The sequence below is a fragment of the Leucopleurus acutus genome (genome assembly GCF_964270905.1).
Source record: "Leucopleurus acutus genome assembly, chromosome: 6".
NCBI classification, from domain to species: domain Eukaryota; kingdom Metazoa; phylum Chordata; class Mammalia; order Artiodactyla; family Delphinidae; genus Leucopleurus; species Leucopleurus acutus.
This window is the reverse complement of record NC_139149.1, coordinates 111,807,390-111,834,654: the sequence shown is the minus strand read 5'-3', so window position 1 is coordinate 111,834,654 and position 27,265 is coordinate 111,807,390. Positions and strand designations below refer to the sequence as shown.

General features: G+C 48.1%; 1 protein-coding gene across 1 annotated transcript in view; it reads left to right on the top strand.

Annotated features, from left to right (window-relative positions):
- NGEF (neuronal guanine nucleotide exchange factor) overlaps positions 1-27,265 on the top strand; it is a 113,144-nt gene that overhangs the window by 67,188 nt on the left and 18,691 nt on the right. The window contains exons 4-5 of the mRNA XM_082841217.1: positions 6,554-6,693; positions 12,221-12,516. Coding sequence (XP_082697343.1) covers positions 6,554-6,693; positions 12,221-12,516 — 436 coding nt within the window. The remainder of the gene's footprint in view (positions 1-6,553; positions 6,694-12,220; positions 12,517-27,265) is intronic.

Below are 27,265 nucleotides of genomic sequence, written 5' to 3'. Positions count from 1 at the left end.
AGGTGATTTAAAATGAATAAATGTTTGAGTGGAAGCAAGAGGGCTATCAATGCCTTTACAGTTTGAGTTCCAACTAAGAGTGTATAAATGCTAATGGCCACAACTTAAAATGTAAATTATTAGATTAGGAATGTACCAAGGCAACTCCTAATCTCATTTTCTCCAAATTTCATCCTCAACATATTTTGGAAATAGCAGTATTTTCTCTTAGGTCCCCCTTATTTCAGAAATGCTCCTATTGGTCAAAAGTATATGACATCACCCATAGCCAACATCCTCAGGCTGTCTGTGCCCCCAGCTCCTTGGTTAGGAATGTTCCAGAGAAACCCACATCCCAGGCCCGCTCTCATTTTCCGCAGTTTCAGACAAACACACAACATGATAGTGTTTTATCCATGAGTTATTTTGGGGAGCCTGTTTTGAGAAATACATTTCTATCCAGGCCATACAACTGTCTGCATGTCATAATTGACGATACGGCCACCATTTGTCTCAACCTTTTAAGGACAGTACTAAGGATACATGAACCATCAAATTGCTTTGGAAATTCCGACATTTCACTAGCCAAACAACATCATCCAGGCTGCCTCTCACGCCTGGAAGCGGAGCAAAGCTTGGCTGCCTATTTTTGATTCTGAAAATGTATTCAGCGGAGCAGTATCGAAGCTTGGGCAGCTAAGCCCTCGGACCGCGATGCCTACTTCCCATGATCACTGAAGCCTGCCCAACACTCGCATATCTTCTCAAATCAGACAAAGATTTGTACGCATCTCCTCATCCCTCTGGGCTTTTCCCTATTTAACCAAAACTATAACAACTGTCCACCATAGCAACCACGTCTAAAAAGAACAAAACAAAAACAAAACGCTCCTCACTTCACCAAAACAACGAATCCAGTTTTAATGGGCTTTTTGACTCACCACAGCAGGTCAGTTACCTCCCCCACACTTGAGGCACCAACCCCAGAAACCTGCTAGTTCCCAAAGAGGGCAATGAAAGAATTACCTTCTAACCCAAGAAGGCCAAGATGTAACACCAAGCGAGGGCTAGTGCTAGACTCAGTAACTGTAGAAGAAAGAATGAAACCAAGGACATGTCCACATAACACCTACCAACTTCCCCGTATTCACTTATTCACTGACTATTTCCCGATGCCTCCTGGCTGGGCTGGATGCTGGGGAAGCAGAAATAAATGACATCTTCAGAGCTGCCCCACCCCCAAATCTCAGGTCACTGGGAAGAGAAACCATGCAAGTGGGTGATAACAGGGCAGAGCTAACAGAGCAAAGGCAGGGCCATGGGAGCTCTCAGGGGTGACCCAGCTCCCAACCGGGCAGCCCGAGTCCAGGCTGCACATTAACTCCATTAGCAATGAAGTACCAGCAAGGTACTGGGGAGTCACTGAAAACAACAGACGTGCGGAAACAGATGTGCTTGAGGGAAACTAACCTGGCAGCGGCGTACGGGGCAGACTGACAGAGAGAAAAAGAGACCAAGGAAAGGAAGGCTGTAAGAGGAACGTGGTCACTGTACTCTAAACCAGATTCAAGGCTTGCAAAGTTAGGGTACAACCCACAAGACCACCCTCAGTTCAAAGATTCATGAGAAGGACTCAGAGCTGTTACTGATGGTTATGGCTTATTACAGAGAAAGGCTACAGTTTTAAATCAGACAAGGGTAGAGATGCATAGGACAGAATCCAGAAAGGCTCCACTCGGAACTTCCAGTTGCCTTGTCCCTATGAAATTGTGGACAGAGCTAACATTCCCGGGTAACAGCGTATGACAATATTGCCAACCAGGAAGCTCATCTGAGCCTGGGTGCTCAGAGTTTTTATTGGGGCTCCATCAGCTAGAACTGGTTGGCCACCCAGATGGCTGACCTCAGTCTTCAGCCCCTCTGGAGGTTGAGCTATTGTCACGTGGCCCAGAGTCTCCACCTTATCTGATGTGGCCCCAGCCCCCAGGTAAGCAAAGACACTCTTATCAGACATTCCAATGGCTTAGAGGTCACCTCCCAGCAGCCCAAGGAAAAGGTCAGACCTCTCTTTGGGTAAGATTAATTCTTTACTAAACATTAAGGAAAGATCTCCCCCTCCACCTCACCAGTAAAATACTTCTAACCACACAACAGAAGAATCTAAATTCGGAGAGTCTCCTCGTGGGGAAGTCTTTTTATCCACTGAGTATGGTTTCTCTTGGAGCTGCAGTGAGAGAGGCTACATCTTGTCCTTTTCCTAACTTTCACCTGGATCTGGGGGGTCCATTTAGCCTCAAGCCTGTAGCCTTCTGGGGACTGACTGTTGGTGCTGCCTCTCTGGTTTAAATGTGTTGATTTTCAAAGCAACTGAAAAAGTCTTTTAAGAGTGACAAAAATAAACTGTGTTTATGGATTTAAAAGCTATAGTTAATTAAAAGTTATCAAGCACCTGTTTCTAGAAGTTTTAAAATGTATATTTGAGGATTACCGTCTCACTACAAAGTCATTTTCCTACTAGATTTAAGAATACAGATGTGTTTTAACCTGTAATAATCTGGTGGCATACCATATGACCCTAAAAATATTTAGAATAAGAAAACAGAAACTTGCAGTTCCTTAATCCACACAAGGTAGTCTTGACTTACTAGCACATGCTTCCAAAATCTGCCATTAGCCAGTTTTGTTATCTTGGGCTTGTCATTTTAACCCTCTGGTTCTGCTTCTTTTTCTGTAAAAGAAGAGTTGGACCAGATCATTTCTAAGCTTCCTTCTGCTTCTAGCAATTCTCCCTCAGAATAAAGTAACATTTTATAAACATAAGTGAGAACACCTGAAGGCTGAGGTTGCTACATAAATAAGAATCCACTTTGTTTCCAGTATTTACCTTTTATAACCCAAAGGAAGAAATAAAGAATCTTTAGATAAAATATATAAAATAACTAAATATTTTTTTAGATAAAATATATAAAATAACTAAATATTTTTTAGATAAAATATATAAAATAACTAAATGTTTTTTAAAACATATCATTAATTCCTTAACAAATGCTTACAGAGCACCAACGATGGACTAATCAAGTATAAATATTTGAAATATTTCCCTCTACTTTATTTTGTGAATGATTTAGGGCAAAATGTCAGTTAAATGGAGATTTTAATCATAGCCTGCCCAGTAAGCACTAAGTAGGATTGAAAATAGAACACGGGGAATTTAGCTTAAGGTTATATGCCTTCAGAACGCAGTGACTTTCTAAACTGATTTTATAATTAGAAGGGTATTTTTAGCTTATTTTTCAATTGGAAGGTTTTATTATACTCATCTTAATACATGTAATTCACTTGAATATCTTCTGATTTTTTAAAAAAATGAGTCTTTTCTCCTCAGTGCAACCAAGTGTGAAAGTGACAGCTTCCACTTAGTGTTAACGTCGAATTTCAAGGGCGGTGAAACCATGCAGAGCAGCAGGTCCTAGTGACTGCCCAGCCAGTGCACCTCCTTGGACCCCGATGAAAGATGAGTGGGACACCAGGGTGCCCACCCTAGAGGAGCCCATGTCTTAGTGTAAGGATGGCCCTCTTCATGGGGAATTACAGTGCCAGGCAATGCCGCTGGTTATACAGGGTTAAGGGCCTGGTGGGGATGCTCCAGGGAGCCTCAACCAGTAACGGTGAGGATTTGGGGGGTAAGGTGGGCAGTTCTAGCCAAGGAAGATGGCAAGGAGTGGGACACCTGGTAAAGAGCCCATTACAGAGGCAGAAGGTGGCCTTCGCCCACAGGGGATGGGACTCCAATAGAGGTTTTTAAGCAGGGGAGGGACAAAAGCCGACCCACAGGTTAAAAAGGAGACAGAGAGAAGGATGGACAGAGAGAAGGATGGACAGAGGGAAGGAGAGGTCTAAATACCAAGGAGGGGACAGCTTTGAAAGCTTTTGAGGATCCCGGGGGCTCAGTGAGGCATTGACATGTGGGGTGACAGGAGGTACAGGAGCGGTTGAGGCTGTCCCTCACGTTCTGCCTGGCCTCCTAGTTGGCTGCTGGTGGTGGTGGGGATGTGAGTGTTTAGCAGACATCCAGGTGAAGACTGCCAGTGAACAGATGAAAACGTAGAGCTCAAGAGAGGGCTGTCCGGAGATACGCAGAATGAGTCAAGAAAGGAGTGGCTTGGGTTGGAAAGACAGAAGACCTGACGGTTGTCACGCAAATATTTGAGGCCTTAAGGGCAAGAGGAGATCAGACCTGTCCGTTCTGGCCCCTGGAGGGGAACGAGGGCTAAGAGGCAGCTTTCGGAACTGGTTTGCGTCAACCTGAGCACCGATGGAATGCGTAGGACCGCCGGCGTCGCCAGCTGAAGTCTGGGAAAGGGAGTTCCCCTCTTGGCAAAAAGGCCCCTTTCTAAGCTGCTTTCTCTCCTTTTCCACTCCAACTCTCCCTTTACAATTGCCGCGCTCTAGACGGCTGGCTAAGGAATGCATTAAAGCCAACCTACTAACTAGTAAGTGAACCCCTCGCAGCAGGAGTATTTGCATCGAAAAACGAGGAATTTGTTAATTTAAACAAATGCCCCGTGGGTAGACTGTGCAGGGGAAGGTGCCGAGAAGATTTTCCACTTTGGTCTGCACAACCCACCCCGCCAGGTACCCTCCGAAGAGCGGGAACTGGCTCTGGCCCGCAGAGACAGGCCGCCGTCCCGGCACCCGGCACCGCCCAGGGGAGCAGGGAGCGGAGGGGCTGCCCTCAGAGAAGGCCACCGGGCAGGGCTCCAGTTCTCTTACTGGACTTGGAGTCGGATTTTGGAGTTGTCCGTCTAGATTTCCAAGTCACACGGGACCACTCACACTCCCCTCGACTCCAGTTTCCCATTTTTGCTTTGCTCTCTGTATCCGGAAGCGAGTTGAACTAGCTAACACAAAGGTGCAGATTCCGAACGTCATTGTGACCGGGCAGGGAAACCGGGTGGAGGCTTGGGGGCACTTTGTTTCTCCTCCACTCCCTCCCCTATACCCACCCCGTGCTGCTAGGGCCTCGGGGTAGCCGGGGTCAGCCAGACTCGTCCGGGAGAGGCTTCCGCGCTGGCCCCCTCTCCATAGTCAGGTCAGGAGCGGATATCCTCGAGGGTCCCTCGAGGCTGGGCCCGGAGCGACAGAGGCGGGGGTCTCCGGGCGGGTCCCTGTGAAGGACCTCATAGGATGCGCGGGGTGGGCAAGACGGAAGTTCGAGGGCGCGCCGGGCAGAGGGTCACCTCGCCCCTACCTTCCAAGTTCGCCCCGTGAGCTGGCGGGATGTGGCCAGACGGCGAGGAGGGGGCGGGAAGACGAAGGCGCAGCTCGCCGGCCCCCACCCATCCTGCCCTCCTCGTCTCCCCTGCCGGGGCAGAGCCGCGGCAGAGGAGGGAGGCGCGGACCTGGTCGGCGGTCCCGGGCATTAGTCGGCGCCCGCGGGCTCTGGGTCGTGCCCAAGGCCAGGCTCCCCCGCCCGGCTGCCGCCGGGCCTCGCCCCCGCCGCGCGCGCCCCACCCGCCTCCCCCGTTGCCGTGGCAACCCCGGGAGCCTCCAGGCGCGCGCCGGGGCGCCTGCTGGAGCTCTTGGCAGCGGCGGCGGCAGCGGCAGCTCCGGCTCCAGCTAAGCGCGCTGCGACCCTGCTCCGGAGCCCGCTAGTCGCCCCCCGCCCGGCTCCGGGCCCCCAGCGCGGTCCCCGACCCGGCCCCAGAGCCTGGCTGGCTGCCGGCCCCCATGGAGCTGCTGGCCGCAGCCTTCAGCGCCGCCTGCGCCGTGGACCACGACAGCTCCACCTCGGAGAGCGACGCGCGCGACTCAGCGGCGGGACATCTCCCTGGCAGGTGAGGACGAGCGGCCGTCCCGACCCCTGCGCGCCACCACTGCGCGCCTGTGGCCCCAGCTTGCGTCCCTCGTCGGGGACGCCTACCCGAACTGCCAGTCCCGCGCCCCCCGCCCTGCGGGCCCCGCGCCCCCCGCCCTGCGGGCCCCGCAGCCCCTCACTCCTCCCGCGGCCCCCATCGTGCCCGCACGCCGCCTGAGGTCGGGGGATGCTCCCCAGTCGGACCGCCGACACCCCTGTCCCTGCCCCGGACCGCCTCTCGCGCCCTCTCTCGGGCGCCCTGGGCGCACGCGTCTCGTTCGGTGGCCCCTCTCCGCGCCGCGTGGCCCTGGGACTGGAGGATCGCTACCCAAAGGGGGCCGGGGGCCGTGTGACAGCGAGCGGCGCGGGGTGCGCAGCGAGCGCAGGGCCCCTGGCCGCTGGACCCGTCCGGGCGGCGGGGCGGCGCCGCGAAGCGGGCAGGACGCGCCAAGTTTCCGACGCCTGCCCGCGAGCTCCGAAAACATGAAGGTTTGGGTGGGCTGGTGTGGGAATGAATTACCCGGTCGCGCCCTGATGCGGTGACAAAAAGGGCCTGTGGGGCCTGCGTGGCAGGGAGCGGCGGCGGCCGCTCGGCCTGGACATCCTGGTCAGGGTCCATCTGGCCAGGGCCGCCTGTGCGGACGCCTCTCGCGAGCTGGCCGAGGTGTGTCGTTGCTTAAAAATAACCGGCTCCTGCCTCTCCTCTCTCTCTGGCAGCGAGTCGTCCTCCACCCTGGGAAATGAGGCCACACCCGAGGAGTGCCCGGCCCTCGACAGCCCCACCACGCTCACCGAGGCCCTGCAGATGATCCACCCCATTCCCTCCGACTCCTGGAGGAACCTCATCGAACAAATAGGTGGGTGTCCCCAGCGGCGACGGGGCGTCACTGGGGGAAACGTTGGTTCCTGGCGGACTCTGAGGGCTCCCCTGCTTGTGGGATGCCCTTGCATTTCCCCTGGACAGATGTTTCTGACAAGGAAGGTTACTGACATCTTTGGTTCTAAATGGTTCCAGAGGCAAAACTGCCGCGTTTTAATAGTGGCTGTATAATTGGGCTTTAGCAAATGCATTTCTTTCCTGCTCTCTTGGAGAGGTGTGCTTGCCCAGCTCTTTCCTGGGGAGGGCTCTCTGTCCTCTTGTGTCTTCTGCCAGAAAGTCCAGGGGTTAGGTGCTTATGGGCCATGCAGGAGGGGACGCTCCATGCGTCCCCCCACCATCCCCACCCGGGGGCCTGGGGAAGACCTGTAAAGGGAGGGGACCCTGCAGAGGGGACTTGTGGAGAGAGTCAGGCTGACTGGGGCAATTCAGGAAGGGGTGGCAGTGACAGACTTTGCACAGGGGAAGGAAAGGTAAGTAGAGAGAAGCTGGGAGCCCCAGAGGCCCCTGGGTTAGGAAGGGAAGCCTGGCTCCCCCTGCCTGTCCAGAGCATGGCCAGAAGTGCAGGGCATAGCCCGCGTGTCCAGCTCCTGCACAGCTGCAGTTGAAGCTCTGTGAAAGCAGAGAGTGGGTTGAGAAGACATCCCCAAAACCCGAGCGCTCGCATTTAAAAGTCAAAGATTGCTGATGACATCAAACTAGCTCTCATCTTCATCACCAGAGGTGGCCACAAGTACATGGGTTCTTCGGGAATGGTACGGCATAGAAATCTTTCTGTTCTTCAGGGTTGTCAGAGCAGAAGTTTATTCGTTAAATTAAAATTTTGGCTTGAAAATTTTCTTTCCTAAATTCATCATTATTGTTCTCCATCCCAAACACTCAGACGGACATGAAGTGTCTGCAGTGGAAGTGGAGCTTCCATTGCCCCAGGAGACCCATGTTTAGGAGACTTTTTGGGCAGGTTCCCTTTCCCCTGGCTGGGGTTTATTCTGGACTGAACCCTGGGAGGAGCTGAGCCCTTGCAAAGCTGAGGGTGGAGCGCACGCTGCATTCTGTTAAGCAGTGCTGACTCCAGGGGTATTGTTCCTAGTGGGCCCCCTGCGTGTGGGCTGGGTGGTGATGGTGGTGGCGGCTTTTCCCTTTGTTTGCTGGCGGAAATGGAGAGGGGCTGATCTGAGGACAAACACACCCGAAAATCCCTTTCTTCCACCTCTACCACATTGCCCTTTATGGCGAGGAGGGCCACCTTGGCCTTGGCATGTGCTGGAAGCCTCGAATTCCACCCTCTAGAAAGGGATCCTCTGGCTGAGATCAATGTCAGGACCAGGAAGGAAATCGAGGTGGGAGTGGGGAGATCCGTGCCTCCTCTCACGGAGAGAGAGGCTCCCTTCTGCAGTGTGGGCGTGTGGAGACCTCCTTCCTGGAGAGCCCGTGGCATAAGCTCAAAGCTGGGAGTCGGGAGCCCTGAGCTCTGGTACCTGCTCATCCTGGCCCTCAGTTTCCTCATTTGGTAAACAGTAGAGACTGACATTCTGAGGCTTTTCTCCCACTATCTCCTGGTGTAATGGTGACTATGTGTTTCTGGCCCCTGGGCTGGATCCATGGTCGGTGCTCAACAGATGTGCTGAATGACAGCACAGGACCGAGGCTGCCTTCTTCTCACATCCTTCATCATAGACTCGGGGCTTATGCCAAGCAGGTTGCTACAGGAGGCCAGCTGCTTTTAGCTCACCGAATGAAGCGAATTCTTTGCCAGGTATCAGGAAAGGACAACGCGTTCCTAAAGACACAGTGGCATTAAGGGGGAAGGAAAGTGGGAAGGCTATATGGGCATCTTGTAGACCACTGTGTTGAATTTTGCAGTGGCTCCCACCCAGGCAAGAACAAAATGATGCCAGGACTATGCATGATGTGGTATACAGCTGTCATTGTAGTTGGTGGTGGCCCTGAAGATCATAGACCCTGAGACCCTGTGATTGTGTGTGTGTGTGTGTGTGTGCACACGTGTGTGTGTGTGCTGTGGTTGTCTCTGGCACCTAACAACTGCTTGGTGCATAGAAGGTGCTCACTAAAAATAAATGAATTCTCTGCCCTTTAGAAGTTCTATCTGAAGGATTCAAAGAAAAAAATTATTCCCTTCAGAAGGTGAGATTTTGAAGGACTCCAGGAGCTCATCCTCCTTCTGCAGGGTAGCTCAGCCAACCTGATATAGATCATTTTAATTAGGAGAGATGGGAACTGAGCCTTCTAATTCTGCGTGAATATAATACCAGGTGCCAGCTTTTACAGGTAAAATCAATTTTGCTTACTGAATGTACAAAAGAGAAAATAGAAAAACATGATATATCAACAGTATATCTCTACTACAAAAATTTAATCAGATAACATAGCTCCTCAGGTAAGGCTAATAAAAATAAACAGGTGGGCTTCCCTGGTGGCGCAGTGGTTGAGAGTCCGCCTGCCAATGCAGGGGACGCGGGTTCGTGCCCCGGTCCGGGAAGATCCCACATTCCGCAGAGCGGCTGGGCCTGTGAGCCATGGCCGCTGAGCCTGCATGCCCGGAGCCCGTGCTCTGCAATGGGAGAGGCCACAGCAGTGAGAGGCCCGCGTACCACAAAAAAAATAATAAATAAATAAAAAAATAAACAGGTCATGAAAATGGTTACACAGTGTGTCAGATAACTCTTTGTAATCATAGTAACTCCAGGAAAATGTGTGTTTAAATTCATATTCTGAAGACTTCAGAAAGAAGTATGAAGTTTTAAGAAAATGCTAAGATTACTTGTATTGGGAGTCTTTGGCTGAGTGTAATAGAATATCCAGCGCCGCCCCCCCCCCCAAAAAAATGACCTTAAAGAATGAAAGTATTCTATCTCAGTTGACTCCAGGAATGAGGTAGGAAATTCTGCATTTGGTTCATTAAGTCAAGCAACCACCTAGTTCCTTTCCCTCTACCATTCTCAGCATTTGGGCTTCATATCACAAGATGGCTGCCAGAGCTCCGTACATCACATCCTCAAGCAACCATGTATAAAAACCAAAAAAAAAAAAAGAGTAGTTTGTCTTCAAGTGTCTCCTGGGGAGGGACATCTTTTTGAGAAGCCCTTCTTAAAGATGTAAGATGTCCCCTTAGTCTCCTTGGCCAGGTCATGTCACATGCTCATGTCTAAAACCAGCAGTGGCAAGGGGAAGGGAACCATCATGGTAGGCTTTGATCAGTCAGCATACATCCACTTCCCTGAGCACAGACTAGGTCAGCACCCAGACAAAAGCCCTCCCTGCCAGCTGGGAAGAAGGGCTGTGAGGGGATAGAGGAGAGGCAGCCACAATGTCTGCCACAATGTGATTTCAGAAATATTACTTTCAACCCAACTACCCACAATGCTGATGTTTTTGTCTCATTTCAGCATATGTATCACATCATCATGTGAGATGTTGGAGATAGCGTTTACCCATGATTTACCCATCATGCTGACCCATGGTACACACGATGTGCCGTGTAGCATGCATAAGCCATATTTTTGAACTTTCAAAAAGATGCCAAATTGGTTAGATATTTTTGAGAAGCTTGGAAACTGCATTTTTAAAGGTGTTCAACTCAACAAATATGTGAGTACCTCCTCTGTGGGAGACGCTGTGCTAAGCTTTGAAAAGTGAATCCAAGTCAACTCGTGGAATCCTGGTTTCTTTAAACCTCCTTAAAAACAGTATCGGAATCACAGGAGATTAATTGGTTCGATGTTGGCAATAGTAATCATATCTTACGCTCATGACTGAACCGGTTTATGTAGTGACTTTAAACCTCTGTCTTTATAGATCTTCAATCTGGGTTGCATTTAGCATAGATTTAGATTTTCTTTTTCATTCCTTTGTCAGGTTAACTCCATGTTGTCATCTGCTGGATTGTAACGTAAAATCACAGCATCTTTTTTTTTTTGAAGTAAATATTATACTTAGCATAAAGCCTTTATAATCTAGCATTATGGAACGAAGGAAGCCAATTAATTTAATCCACAGGGTGATTTATTGAGTTCCTGTTATTTATGAATATAATTTATCCAGCCATTTTTCAGAATTTTGAAGATCGTCTGCTTTTTTCCTTCCTTTTTTGTACTGTTTAGATATATTTAACAATTAAAGAAGGAATAATAGCTAATGTTTGTACTGCATTGCATGAGAAAGTGCTTTACAAGTGGTACACTTATCCCTGTTAGAACTTTCCCGGGAAAGTCATCTTTGTTTTATAGCTAGGTATATCAAGGGGCCCAACAGCTTTCCCAGGCTCCAGACCAGTCCAGCTGCCCACTGGTTCTCTCCACCTGCATTCCCTTCAGGTGCACCTGGATCTCACTACCACGCCATTCCCCAGTCGGAGCCTCCTCCCATATTCCTCATCTCCTTGAACAGGGCCACCGGACCCCCTTGCCAACTGGTCACCCAGGTATCGTTCATGACCCAGCACCAGCCAATCACCAGGACCTGTCTTCTACCTTATCATTGTCCCTGAATCATGCACATGGCCCCATCCCTCCACCACCACTGCAGTTCAGGCCTCCATCATCACTCCCTTAGAGAACTGGCATGGCCTCTTTCTTCCCATCCACGGGCCTCCTAAGATGTGGACCAGAGCTGTTTGCCTGAGGGGCTTCCCTTTTGCCCACAGGATAGACAAAACCCTTGGGGTGACCCTCCTCTCCTCCCAGCCTCATCGCCAGCAGGACCCCCCCTTCCTCTCCCCACCCAGCCCTGCTTCCCCTCTCCCTGGGCTGGGAGCCCCCTTGCCACTGAAGCTTTTCTGCTGCTCCTGTGTGGAGAGACCAACCCTCTGCCCTGCAGCCAGGACATCCAAAATGAATTTTTCCCTGTGGAGATGCTACGTTTTTGCTGATTCCTCTGTACCCCCAAATCTCCTTGGAGACTTAGACTGCATTTATTTCAGGTCAGGGAAGTAAGTCTGAAAGTGTGAAAGCAAAAAAGGAATGTTTCCCTTTTGAATCATAAGGTTGATGAAATATTGGCTTTTTGCTTCAAAATGAGAATTTACAACTATTCCCATTTCACCAATGAATATACTTGAGTTTTAATATTGAAGCATTTAGGCTTTGAGAAGCATCCTGTTGGGATACTGAAACATAACTGGGACATTTCCATCGCCTCTGCACACATTGGTTATTAACACGTCAAATTCGGGATTCTTGTTGTTTGCTAAGGATGTGTGTGAAAAGCATATGTTTTTGTGACTGGATTTTGAATCTGTTCAGGGATTTCTTCATTCTTTGTTGAAAAACAAAAAAACTCATTCACGCTGATCCTTCCCAAGAAATGAAGACAGTGACAGTTTGTTCAGTGATAGAGCCTTTTCTGAGACGTGTGCGGTTCTGGCTTTCTTTGTATTTTCACAGGCAGAGCATCAGCCCTTGATAGGAGTCCAAAGCTTTGACTTAGTGATTCCAAAAGATCTTCCTCTGAAATCTTTTTCATGTCAATACAATTCCATTTGATTTCAGGGCTCCTGTATCAGGAATACCGAGATAAATCAACTCTCCAGGAAATTGAAACCAGGAGGCAACAGGACGCAGAAATCCAAGACAATGCTGATGGGTCCCCGGCCAGTGCGGAGACCCTGGAGGAGGATGAAGGGGAAGAGGAGGAGCCTGCAAGCCCACCGGAGAGGAAGACTGTGCCCCAGATATGCCTGCTCAGTAACCCGCACTCGAGATTCAACCTCTGGCAGGATCTGCCGGAGATTCGGAGCAGTGGGGTGCTGGACATCCTCCAGCCGGAGGAGATCAGGCTGCAGGAGGTAATGGGCTGCCCTAGGGTGGGAGCGTCCGATCAGAACGTACAGGGGTTTTAACCAATGTGGGTGAGCCTTCTTCTGCGGGGTGAGACTCCCTGGCTGGTTCACCAGAGGAATTACTTGCAGGGTACATCCATCCAGAACATGCAGGAAAATTCACAGACAACAAAAAGTACCCAGTTACCTTCTAGGATAGCTCAACGCCAGTACTTAGTGTTCTCCACATTGCTGTTGCGTCAGATAGTAAGATTGCGTTCTCTAAACCTTTAGTTGTTATCGTGGGGGCATTGCCATGGTAGGCGTGAACGCTGATGCAGTAGGTGATGCTGAACTCACCGTGACGGTGAACTAACTAGTCATCTGTGCTTTACTTTTCACGCACAGTCTTATCCCACATCTTCATTTTGTAGTCGCTTGAAGCTTGGGTGGGGCTCTGAAAGAAAGCCCTTGGCCCCCTCCTGAAACGGTGTGGGAATCTGGGACTTGTGTCTCTCCCACTTCATCCGATGGTCCAGGTAGACTGCCCGTCAGTTAGGCTGAGGCAAGATCATGGAGTCACCTAATAGTTTGTTGCTAGCGAGGAGAAATGAAGCATGAATGGCAATAGAAACGAGTAGCTAAGAAGTCTAGCTAAGTGTTCATTTTAGTTGAACCAAGATTGTTTGGGTATAGAGGGGAAATCTGTGGTACAGAGAGACAAGTTGGTCAATAGCAAGGGGAGAGACTGGGGGCGAGAAATGGTGACCCTGCAGGTGTGTGTCATCGTGAAAGTTAAAAGGTGGATGCAGAGGGAAAAAGTGAAGAGATGGGTTTTTTTTAACTTGTTCAGTCCAATTCCATCCTCTCTATCCTCTCTCGCTCCCTCTCGCCCTCAACCCCCACTCCCCTCCACTCACGTGTTCCTTCAAGCCATGCTTGAACTTGTTCCTATGCAGTCTTGACTCCAGATGTCCTGTCCTTCTTTAACTCTTGGTTCTCCTGCGCGAGATTCTATAGAAAGGCAAAACTGCAGATGGTGTGCACAGGTAATGACCAAGACTGAGACTAGTTCCCGACGAGGGGTATCTAACGCTGACTCGGTTGGCACGATACCTTTGCTCTTCTAGAAGGCTTGATAGCACTCGACTTTTGAAGGGCCACCGAGGTTCACTGTGTCCTGCCCCGCAGACTCAGGAGGGATGGGTTTAACCTCTGACATCACGTGTGACTTGCAAGTGGTGATTTGTAAAGGATGCCACAGTTTTTTTATGAAACTTCTGATATCAGTAGTGTCTAGTCATCCTGATGGGGCTTATCCCAGCTTCTCACAAAGATACTGGTGAGGGGAGGTAAAGAACCACGCACCCCACCAGCAGTGAAGATGCCTGGTCGGGGGGATCTCCAAGAGGCAGGTGGAGCTGGACTGAGGAATGCCACTGAAAGCAACCATGTGGAAGGTGCCGGAAGCCACAGAGAAATCCCCCCACAGGTGGCTGTCCTCCAGCCACTGACAGAGCCATCACCCCTAACTTTTTGCTTTTTTTTTTATCATCCCTCTTTTTCCTTCCAGTTTTATTAAGATATAACTGACACACAACACTGTATAAGTTTCAGGTGTACAGCATAATGACTTGGCTTCCATGCATCATGAAATGACCACAAGAAGTGTAGTGAACGTCCACCATCTTGTATAGATACAACATTAAAGAAATGGAGAATTTTTTTTTCCTTATGATGAGAACTCAGGATTTACTCTCTTCCATATGTCACATATATAGACCAGCAATCTTAAATTATATTTATCGTGTTGTACATTACATCTTATAACTGGAAGTTTGTACCTTCTAACTGCCTTCATTTAATTCCCCCTCCCCCTTCCCCACCCCACTGCATCCCACAGCCTGATCTCCTCTTCTGAGTTTGCTTTTCGTTTTTAAAGTATAATTGACCTACAACACTATGTTAGTTCCTGTCATACAACGTAGTGATTTGGTATTTCTGTACATTTCAAAATGGTCACCTAAACGTTTTGATTAAGTCTAGTTACAGTATGCCACCATACAAAGGTATTGCATAGGTATTGACTGTATCTCCACACTGTACATTTCATACCTGTGACTCATTTATTTTGCAACTGGAAATTTCTACCTCTTAAGATCTCTCACCTATTTCTTTCCTTCCCTACCCTCCTCCCCTCTAGAAACCACCTATTTGTTTTCTGTATCTATTTCTGTTCTGTTATGTTTGTTCGTTTTGTTTTTTAGATTCCACATATAAGTGAATCTTTTATACCTGCAAATATAATATTTGTCTTTCTCTGTCTGACTTTTTTCACTTAGCATAATACCCTCTAGGTCCATCCATGTTGTCTCAAATGGCAAGATTTTATTCTCTTTTATGAATGAGAGTATGTATATACACCATATCTTCTTTATCCATTCATCTATTGATGGGCACGTAAGTTGTTTCCATATCTTGGCTACTGTAAATAATGCTGCAGTGAACATAGAGGTGCAAATATCTTTTTTTTTTTTTTTTTCGTGGTACGCGGGCCTCTCACTGCTGTGGCCTCTCCCGTTGCGGAGCACAGGCTCCGGACGCACAGACTCAGTGGCCATGGCTCACGGGCCCAGCCGCTCCGTGGCATGTGGGATCTTCCCAGACCAGGGCACGAGCCCGTGTCCCCTGCATCGGCAGGCAGACTCTGAACCACTGCGCCACCAGGGAAGCCCGCAAATATCTTTTGACTTAGTGTTTTCATTCTCTTCAGATAAATACCCAGGAGTGGAATTTCTGGATCATATGATACTTCTATTATTAATTTTTGAGGAATCTCTATACTGTTTTCCATATTGGCTGCACCAACTTACAATCCCACCAAGAGTGCATGAGGGTTCCCTTTTCTCCACGCCCTCACCAGCACTTATTATTTGTTGTCTTTTTGATAGTAACCATTCTGACAAGTGAGAGGTGATATCTCATTGTGGCTTTGGTTTGCATTTCCCTGATGATTAGTGATGTTGAGCATCTTTTCATGTGTTGTTGGTCAGCTGTATGTCTTCTTTGGACAAATGTCTATTCAGATCCTCTGCCCATTTTTTAATCGAGTTCGTTTTTTGATATTGACTTGTATGAGTTCTTTGTATATTTTAGATATTAACCCCTTACCAGATACATCATTTGCACATATACCAGATACATCATTTGCACATCATTTGCACATATCCCTTTCGGTAGGTGGCCTTTTCATGTTGTTGATAGCTTCCTTCTTTGTGCAAAAGCTTTTTAGTTTGATATAGTCCCATTTGTTTACTTTTACTTTTGTTTCCCTTGTACTATCCCTAACTTTGACTTTCATATAAAAGGGATTATACAATGCTATTTCGCACTTGGCTTTTTTCACGCAATATTTCCACCATGGGGCCTTTTTTTATAGTCCTCCAAATTAGGAGAAGTGTCTAGTTTCTGGAGGAATACTTGTTTATTTTTTTACCTTGATAATTAGAGAAATAAATAATTTGGAAAGCTTAGAGATAAACCCCAGTAGAACTTAAAACATGGTATAAACCTTCTCCAACAGCAAGCCAAAAGCAGAGAAAGCAGGGATCTTATAATAAAAGGAAAGCTAACAGTAAAAAGCACAAAAAACAAATAGCATAAAGTAAGGTGGCAGGGACTTCCGTGGTGGTCCAGTGGCTAAGACTCCAAGCTCTCAATGCCGGGGGCCCGGGTTTGATCCCTGGTCAGGGAACTAGATCCCAAATGCCACAACCAAGAGCCGGTGCAGCTAAATAAATAAATTAAATAAATAAATATTAAAAATAAAATAAGGTAGCAGAGTTCATAGCAAATGTATCTGTTATAACCACAAATGTAAATTGCTTAAATCCTCCACTGAAAGGCAGAAATTATCCAACTGATTAGAAAACTAAACCCATGATATTATCATACAGATTACAATTCAGGGCAAGAAAAGTTACCAAAGGGAACAATGAGTCATTTTGTATTGTTAAAGTTTATCACTTTATTTTTTAAAGTTTTAAAATTAAATAAGCTACTCATTAATACATTTTCATTATTTAAAAAAATGCAAACAACACACACGTTTGCAGGCCTTTTCTTGGCTCCTGGGGGGGTCTCACTGGAGGACCAGCTGTGTTCACTTTCTCTCTCCTGGTAAATTACAGCCATAAAGCCCGGTGTGATTTTGGGCTTTAGACGCTTGTGAAGACTCTTAAGTGCAAAATCCTTGTAGATCTTTATGATGTTTCCCCCATATTTTATACTTGTTTATTCAAGAGCAGTTTGATTTTGCTTTTGGTTTTTAGCAACTTGCCTTTAACTGACCTCTTAGAGCTTTCAGCTTACTTTTCATAAAAACAACTCTCTTTGCACTGAAAATTCTTTAGTTTTTATCAAGTATGGACGTAATTGCAGAGCAAGTACGACTGGCTCGCATAAGTTTAAGGACAAACACGGGGCTCACCGGTGGGGAGAGAAGTGTGCAGGTGGTAGGTGGCGGGCAGCCTGTGCCTGGCTCTCAGCAGGTCTTTGCAGGGCTTTGCGGGGAAGCAGTGCACGTGACCCCAGGCACGTGGGTCATGTGGAGCTGGGTTAGGAGAGCTTCTGTGTGCCTGCATCTTCACGCCCGTGGGAGACCACAGCCGTAGGATAGATGCCTGGAAGTGGAATTGTCGGTGAAAAGTGAAGCGCGTTTTCAATGGTGGTGGATACCACCGGATCGCCATTCAAAAAGGCAGTTCAAACCTCACACTACGGCCGTGTGAGAGAGGCCATTTTCACACGCCCTCCTGACCCCGTTAGCAAACTTCTTGATTTCTGCTCTAATCTGTTGGATGAAAAATCATATCTTGTTTTAACCTGCCTGTCCTTGATGACATAAATTGAGCATCTTTTCCTATGCTTATTGGCTGTTTCCATCTCTTTTTCTATGAATTGCCTGTTCTTATCCTTTGCCCATTTTTCCATGAGGTTATTTATGTTTGTCTTCTTGCTTGATAGCATCTTCTTACATATTACGGCTATGATTTGTTTATATGTGTCAAATGTTTTCTCCCACAGTGAAAACATAGGGAGGTGATGGAGCACAGAATTTATGCACACAGGCACAGGAGCCCAACCCCCTGGGTTTGAATCCCAGTTCTGCTACTTCTTAGCTGAGTGACTTTGGGCAAGTCACTTGACTTCTCTGTGCCTCTGCTTCCTTATCTGTAAAACTGAGCTCATACGCAGGGTTGTGAAGATCAAATGAGTTAGTACAGGTAAAGAGCTGGCAACAGGCTGACTGACAGTCTTCAACAGAAAGTTGTATCTTTTTCCACCTAAAAATCTTTTCTCATTTTTATAGAAAACCTGCCAGTCTCTTTACTTATTTAAACCTGATCTTCTGGATGTTGTGTTGTACGATTAGGAAGGCCGTTCCCAAGAGGTGCACTTTGCAATGAAAAGATAACTATGATGAAGGATCTTGATACGGAAGCCAAGCAGAACAGTCTGTCAGAGACGTGAGCAGAAGCTGTGGCACACGCTGCGCTGTTTCTGTAGGATGGGACATAACAGGGATATAAGGAACCTGGAAACAGTGATGCGGCTGACTTAAAATCTTTCCACTGAACATTGTACTCTCTAAAGCCGCACTGCCCACTTTGGTAGCCCCCTGCCACACGTGGCTCTCGAGCGCTTGACACGTGGCTAGTCCTAATTGAGGTGCACTGTGTGTGTAAAATACACACCAAATTTTGCAGATTTAGTACAAGGAAAAAGAAAGTAAACTATCTTATTAATAATTTTTATATTATATGTTGACATAATATTCTGGATATATTGGATTAAATAAGATATATTAAAATTTCCCCATTTCTTTTTACCTTTCTTTAATGTGGTCACTAGAAAATTTAAAACCGTATGTGAGGGCTTCCCTGGTGGCGCAGTGGTTGAGGGTCCGCCTGCCGATGCAGGGGACACGGGTTCGTGCCCTGGTCCGGGAAGATCCCACATGCCGCGGAGCAGCTGGGCCCGTGAGCCATGGCCGCTGAGCCTGCGCGTCCGGAGCCTGTGCTCCGCAACGGGAGAGGCCGCAGCAGTGAGAGGCCCGCGTACCGCAAAAAAAAAAAAAAAGATAACAGGAAAACCTCCAAGCACTTGGAAATCAAGCAGCACACTTCTGTGGAATCCCTGAGTCAAAGAGAAAGTCTCCAGGGAAGTTGGAAATAAACTGCCCCTCTTCATGGATGATATGACTGTGCACATAGATAATCTCAAGGAATCTACAAAAATTCTTAGAACTAATAATAATAATACACACTGGCTAAAAATAACTTAAAGTACAATACCAAGTGCTGGTGTGGATGTGGAGTAACGGGAGCTCCCATGCGTTGCGGGTGGGATTACGAAACGGCACAGCTGCTCTGGAGAACTGCTGGCAGTTTCTCATAAAGTGAAACGTACACTTACCTGCAGCCCAGCAATCCCAGTCCTGGGTACTTACCTAGAGCAGTGTCTCCACAGCACCACTGCTGACATTTGGGCTGGATCATCCTTTGTTGGGGGATGCTCTCCTGTGCATTATAGGTTTAGCAGCATCCTTGGCCTCTGCTACCAGATGCCTGTAGCACCCCTACTCCCAGTCGTGACAACCAAAAATGTCTCTAGACCTCGCTGAATATCACCCAGGTAGCAAAAATAGTTCATGGTTGAGAACCACTGCCCCAAGGAAGCAAAAACCTACGTTCCCACAGAAGCCTGTACATGAATGTTTATAGTAGGTCTGTTCATAATTGCCCCAAACTGGTAACAACCCAAATGTCCTTTAACAGATAGATAGATAAACAAACTCTGGAACATTTGTACAATGGCGCACTACTCGGTAAGAAAAAGAAATGAACTATTGATGCACACAGCTCAGATGAATCTCAGAGGCAGTTTGCTGAGTGAAAGAGGTCAGAAAGGTTACACAGTACGTGATTCCATTTATATGACATTCTGAACATGACAAAGCTATAGGGACAGAGAACAGATCAGTGGTTGCCAGGGGTGAGGGGTAGGGGTAGGCTGTGACTAGAGTGGGAAAGCACAAGGGGTGTTTTGGAGTGATGGAACTGTTGTGTGTCTTGGTTATAGTGCTGGTTGCAAGAATCTGTACATGGGTCAAAATTCATAGAGCTGTATAGCCCCCAAAAGTCAATTTTACTGTACGTTCATTTAAAAACTAAAGCATTGTAAAAAGAGTTAGATGTCTTCATTTTGTTAAGTACTCTCCTGGCCTCTCCCCCAAAATAAAACATAGATCTGCCTCACTCTGAATTAAGGCAAAAATTTACACAAAACATAAGTAAATCAAATCTGGAGATACACTAAAAGAATAACATTGAGCACAGAAATTACTGCAAAGATGGTATAATGTTTGAAACCAAAATTTATCATATTAATAGGCCAGAGGAGAAAAATACCCTGATCTTCAAAGAGGTTCAAAAGGGGAGTAGAACATCAATTTCTAAACAAAACTCAGAAGGATACTCTCTGAAATTTACAAAGAGTATCTCAGATCTATAACCAGCATCCTACTTAATCAAGAATCTTTGGTGACAATAAAGATGAGAGGATAGTGCTTGGTGACTCTGCGGTTGCTCTGGAAGCCGTGGCCAGGGCAGAACAATGAGGAAAGGAACAAGAGACAAACCCATAAAGAAGGAAGGTCGAAACCACCCTTATCTGCCAGTGACAGCTGCCTACTTAAAAATCCTGAGGGGAGTAAAAAATACTGGATCTCATAAGGCAGAGCAGGGAGGTGGTAGATTATAAAATAAACCTGCAAGAATTAGTTGTTTTTGTATACATCAGCAAAACCCAGGTTTCCATCAGTTAGAAAGCTCTATGGATAAGAAAAAGATAAGCACCCTAAAGAAAAATGGGCAAAACAATCTCATAGAAAAAGTGGCTGGTGATTAAATGAAAAAGGAAAGAAATCAAACTCACTGGTAATGAAAGAGGTACAAATTAAAGCAACATTGAGGCACCGGCATTTCAAAATGGCAGACTTTTAAATATAAAAATATTTAAAACCTAGCGTTGGGGGGATTTTTAAATGACTTCTCTTGAACACAGCTGATGGAAAGAGCATAGCAATGCTTGTATTAACCCCCTTACAAGAATATGTTTATTTACCGACTAGTGTTTCTGTTTCTAGAAATTTAGCTTGAAAAATAATCAGACGTGTACACGAATACTTAGTAGGCTGTCCATTCAAGCAAAAAGTAGGGGAAGAATGGAGGAAGAGCCCTAAATGCCCAATGATAGGGAATTATTTATTTAGTAAGACAGTGTACAACTATACAAAGACACAAACGTTAAAAAGCGTGTTTTCAAAGAATGAAATGAAATGTTTTTCATTTCAAAGAATGAAAGAATAACATATTGTTTTTAAAATGCAGGATAGAACGTTACACGTATAGAAGAGTGGGCATAGAAACTAAAGATATTTAATAAATTATATTTTTGTCATTTCCAGTGGATGAGATCAAGATATGTAAGTAAGTTAGGATGACCTAAGAATAACCGCGATCACAGGCAGTAGTGAACAGCACAGGGCACACGGGCTTCAATGCATCTCTCTCTGAGTCTTTATAGACTGACTTTTCACATTTATTTTAAAGAGTTTAATGTGAGTTTCTGTTTTCTATTTTGTTCATATCTGGCAATGAACACAACACTGAGAACTTCAGACTTTATGTTCCAAATCAGTGACTTCTGCATCAGATCATCTTTTCATTTATCAGAGCAAGTCGGGCAACTTGTACTGGCAGCTCAGTCTGTTGTTGGAACACCTCTTTCTTTAGCTACAAAAGCAGCAGGTCCTAATGAACTACCTTTCACACAAGGAAAAGACCCCCAAATGATGGCCTTTTGGTGGGCCTGAGTCTTAATCAGTCACTGAAGAATCAGGATTTAAGAATAAAATTGTGGGGCTTCCCTGGTGGCGCAGTGGTTGAGAGTCTGCCTGCCGATGCAGGGGACACGGGTTCGTGCCCCGGTCCGGGAAGATCCCACATGCCGTGGAGCGGCTGGGCCCGTGAGCCATGGCCGCTGAGCCTGCGCGTCCGGAGCCTGTGCCCCACAACGGGAGAGGCCACAGCAGTGAGAGGCCCGCGTACCGCAAAAAAAAAAAAAGAATAAAATTGTATGTTTTCCACCTCCTTTTTTTTTTTTTTTTTTTGCGGTACGCGGGCCTCTCACTGCTGTGGCCTCTCCCGTTGTGGGGCACAGGCTCCGGACGCGCAGGCTCAGCGGCCATGGCTCACGGGCCCAGCCGCTCCACGGCATGTGGGATCTTCCCGGACCGGGGCACGAACCCGTGTCCCCTGCATCGGCAGGCAGACTCTCAACCACTGCGCCACCAGGGAAGCCCCTCCACCTCCTTTTTAAAGTAAAAATTAGACAGCTGAAATTGGAAAGCGTTGTCTTAGATGTTGTGTAGGATTTTCTTGGTTTACTTTTTGTTTTTTAACTTTTTCTGAAGCGCTTGGTTCCTTCCTATTTGGAATGGTTTCTCAATTACTGTTTCAGGACACAATGGTTTGAGAAAATAAGTAGACAGATATTCAAATTACAAAGTTAGGAAGGGGGCAGCTGGGGAAGGGTCAGGCGTTCAAATGGGGGAGGTGGGGACAGTCACTGCGACAAACCGACAAACCATGAGGCAGCGCTTGACTCTTGCCACAGCTGACACCGTGAGAAACAAAGGGGAAGCTGGAGGTGCTGACCCAGCACCGTCCCTGGAGCAGTCGCTCCTGCCGCTGTCCTGGGTGGTGTCCCCAGATCAGATAAAGACGGACTCCACATGGTCCCCGATCTTGGGGGGCTGGCTGTGCACAGCTCGAAAAATGAGCCGGGAATGATATTTTGAGCATCTCCATGGAAACAGGGCTACATGTACTCTCCTGAGGGGCGGTCCACCCAGGCTGGCACTTGAGGTGGCACCGCCCCTACGTGCCCGAACTAGACTTCCAGCCTCGTTCCCCTGGGAACGAGGAGGGAGTGACTTCCCAGGGAGCTAGCAAGTTTGGATATAACTCACAGTCTGAGTGTGCTCAGCCTCTGAAATCAGAGTTGTATTTTTGTTGTTTTTCAACTTGTTTTCACAACTTAGAACTGAAATATACTTATATTTTTTTTCCAAAAGAAAGCAGTCCATTTTAGAAGGAAATTACTTACGGTTTTTAACATGATATACTTCTATCAGAAAATTGAATCGTGATTATTTTATTTACCAACCTTCATTGAATCATATATTTCTCTCTGTAGGATAAACCCTAACAATTCAGCAAATTAATCCCAAATTCAGAGGGGGCAGGGATCTTTGCCCCATGCTTTAAGGTGGACAGGAACCATCACCCAAAATATCAGATAGCCCCTCTTCTATTTGATTTAGAAAGCAAGCACCTATACCTACTTTAGCAAAGTGACAGTGTTACCACTTATCGTTTTTAAAGTAAATCTTTTGGATAAATAATTTACGCACCTGATATAAACTTGAAACAGAGCAAACAGAATTACAGCGAAAATAGTTCCCCCCGCCAGCCCCTGGCCCTCAGGGCCAGTATGTGTGTGCTTGTGCGTGCGTGTTTGCGTGTGTTACACAAATGGTAAACTCTATGTACACTGCTGTGTGCCTTGCTTTTTTTTCTTTTACTTAGCAAAATGTTTTGACAGTATTTCCAGATCAGCCCAAACAGAGTTCCCCATTCTTGCTTTTCTTTCTTACTTTTTTTTTTTTCTAGCTTTATGGACCTCCATCGTTTATGATGTTCCATAATTTATTTAACCAGTCCCCTGTTGATGGACTGCAACTAGAAATGTTGTGTATCAAGGATGTTCATTGCGGCATTATTTATAGTAATAAAAGACAGATCTGTGCAATGGAATACTATGGGAATTGCTAAGTGGAACTGTGGGGTTAAAGATTACATACTTTTTACATTTTGAGAAGATATTGCCAAGTAGTCTTCACACTTCAGCCGTATGAGAGGGTGCTGGCTCCCTGTCACCAACGTGGCGCAGCATCCAGCGCGGTTATCTGGGCCTGTGTGAGAGACCATAAATGGTGCTGCGTTGCAGTTTTGCTTTGCAATTCTCTTGTTGTGAATGAGGCTGGGCATCTTTTCAGGCATGTGTCTTTTCAACTTTATGTCTATTTCAGTGTGTACTTTTTTGTAAGTTATCTCATTAACCAGGTCATCTTGAGAAAACGTAACAATTGGCTTGTGATGTGTGCGAGCTTGGCCAAGGCTTGGGTTTGGGCAGCTGGTGGTGTGGAGGCACATTGGGCCCCCAGGGCCTGCATGCCAACTCGCATTTAATGTGTGACCCCTAGTTTCACAGCAGCCCCGGGACTAGTTGTCGTCACCCTGGATGACGCTGAGGCCCCGTGGCCCCCGTGGAGGCCCCTGGTCTTGTCACTTCTTGCATTTCCCGCACTGACTAGAGACCACGCTGCAGCAGAGCCTGGGCTCTGGAATCTGACTCCATTGTAATTATTCAAGGACGAGAGAGAGGCTCTAGGGGCTGCTTCTTAACTAAAAGCCTTTTCAGAGTCACTTCTGTCCACTCTAATGCCTCTGGGGTACGAATTACTCTTCTAGCCGCAGAAGTGAGGAAAGCTTTGTTAATGGACAGTAGGATCACGTGGGACGCAAGGTCTGGCAGAGCGAGGATGCAGGTCCACCCAGGGTGGCCGCTGCTGGCAGCAGAAGGGCTCAAGGCCCGAAGCAGAGAGCAGACGCAGCCTCTGACGGAGGACACCGCTCCCCGGCTCCAGCCGACACCCCTAGAGGAGCGGGGAGGCAGCTCGCCTCAGTGGCTGGGGCAGCCTCAGGCCCTCGGGGGCTGCGGGTTTGCCTTTGGGGTCTGTGGTCTACACAGGGGCTGAGCATCTCGAGCGCAGGGCTCAGCCTACAGCCAACCAAAGTGGTCCTAACTCCCACCAGCACAAGGGTGCAGAGCCTGGACTGTGACGTCCCATGGCCTCTAAGGCAGCCTGAGCCCGAGGAGGGACCCCCCCCCCAAACCCCTTGGCATTCTGACCCAGCTTTCTGTCCATCTCCTCCCACCCTCCAGGCACTAACAGCAAAGTCCGGCAGCGGGCAGGTGCCCTAACGCTTAGCACTCAGGGTGATAAGTGCGAAAGAAAGGTACCCGGGGAGGCTTTGGGGCTGGGGGCCCCCAGCCCTGGCACCAGGGGTCCTCAGACTCTGCCATGCCTCAGAACGACCTGGGGATCTTGTTAAAGGACGAGTTATGCTGGGCGCTGGGGAGGTTCCTGGGAATCTGCATTTTCGCAAACACCTGTGGTCGCAGGACCAGGCTGAGAAATACTGGGTTTTTTTTTTTTTCCTTTTTGCCTGGCTAAGTCTTATTGGCTCTTTGACTCTGACAGCCCCTTCCAGAAGCCTTCTCTGGCTGCCTGCCTCCCCATCTCCCTCTGCCATGGCAAAGCCCCCTCCCACTCCACCGTGGGCATCACTGCAGAGCTGTCATTGGCTGTGCCCAAGCCGCCTCCTCCCTGGTGGCTCTGGGCACATGTCTGTGGAATGAGTGAGATAGGGAGGGCAGGACAGCATCACGGACCCCAGCCCCCCAGCAGCTGCAGTCTCCTGAGCCGGCGACCTCCCAGGGGCAGGGAGCAGCTCTTGGTCATCTCGGGAATCCCCAGTGCCCGCAGCCCCCAGCCCCCAGCTCTTGGGAGGTGCTCAGTAAACATTTGGAGTTTCCTGGGTGCTGCACCCAGGCCAGGCCTTTCAGGAAGCCACCTGGTAAAGGAGATGGGGCATCGGACATTCAGGTCAGCAGGAGCCAGGAAAGGAGGACGAACGACGGGCACAGCTAACAGTGTCCTGGTAAAGAGACACAGACGGCCCCGAGAAGGACAGGTCTGGGAGCCGAGCCTTTGGGTGGAAGTTGTGAGTCGTGGGCACGACTCATCGACCCGACGCCAGGCCTGGTTCGCATTTGAGCACTGGGTTAGGTTTTCTCTTAACAAACTTATTATCAAGCACCACATAAAGCTAAAAAGATGATCAAGAACCTGGAAAGAACCTAGGGTGGGAAGGAAGTGGCTTCTGCATAAATAACAGCAGACGGAGACCGACCTGCAAGGAGAGGGGCTGCCAGCCTGGCGCCACCGCAGGCCTGCAGGCTCGCGGGAAAGCCTGGGCATTTCTGTGGAAGGGCGTCTCTAGCAGGGTGGTCAAGACACAGAGCCCTGAGGTCAAAAGGATGGGGTGCAAACCGTGCTTTGGCCACTCACTCGCTGTGTGGCCTCGGCACTCTCATCTGCACGGTGGGGACGGTTGGGCGACCTCCAGGATTGCAGCGAGGACGGAGGGAGGTGACGCGTTGGAAGTACTCAGCATCACACCAGGCACGGGTTAGGAGCTGGACAAATGGCAGCTGTTACTATTACTTGCCCTCTGGTGCCATTTATCTCCGATAACCCTGCGTAGACAAGAGAGAGAACAGGGACATTTACAGCCACTGTTTACCAATGAAGTGTCCCACCCATCAGTGTGTCTCAGACAGGAAGGTACTGACTAAGAGAGAAATGGAGCCAAGAGTTTCCTCGATTTGGAGAGAGAGTGGTGCCCAAGCTGGCAAAGGGGCATTGGGAAGTGCTCAGCAGATCTTGCAAAACAGCCTTTTTCTCCCCAGTGTGATTTTCTGGAAGCAGTACATGCTGTTTCACAGAATATTGATGGACAGTCATCATTCTGGTCCCCTCCCCAGTGACCTGGGCGCCTACTGCAGAGAACGTCTCCTTTCCCTGGACTCTGGTCCCAGGCCTCGTTTACAGCAGTTTGGAATAGTGTCTAACGTTGCCTTGTTCCTTGAGGGATGTGTGTCCTGTGTCAGGAGGGGCCCCCCGCCCTCACCCTCCAGTCCCATGATCTGGGCTGCCATAACAGAATACCTCAGACTGGGTGGCTAACCCACAGACATTTATTCTCATAGTTCTGGGGGCTGGAAGTCCAAGATCAAGGTGCTGGCAGGGTTGGTTTCTGGTGAGGCCTCCCTCCTTGGTTTGCAGGTGGCCACCTTCTCACTGTGTCCTCACATGGTCTTTCCTCTGTATATGTGCATCCCTTACACAGAGGTGTGAGGTGTCTGTCCCTCTTCTTGTAAGTTCACCAGTCATATTGGATTAGGGGCTCACCCTCATGAGCGCATTAACTGTAATTACCTCTTCAAAGGCCCCGTCTCCAAATGCAGTCACATCGGGGGTTAGGACTTCAACATGTGAATTTTGGGGGACACAATTCAGTCCATAACAGGTGGGAAAACGCAGGCTACCTGAGAAGATCCTTTCTGTACATCTGCTCAGACAAGAGCTTAGTCCCGGCCACTGCCGACAGTCTGTCCTGGAAGGAACCTGGGATGCAGGAAGAGGTGAAGGTGCCTCCTGGGACCCTTAGGGGTAAGGGGATGCTTTTGCTTCCTGGCTCTGCCAGTGACACACCAGACAACAACAGTAGTGAAGGGAGGTGGGGGGTAGCGTCTGTCCTCGGTCAGCCCGCTTTTGTCTCTGACCCCTGGTGACTCAGGCCACGCCACAGCATCATAATAAAGGTTATGGCATCAAAGACCGCTGTGAAGCCTTGACACCAAGGCCAGGAAGCCGAAACCAATCCAAATCGGGATAGAATGACCACACACGGGGTCCACAGAGAATCTGAATTGTAAGGAGACGGTGCAGGTAAAGAAG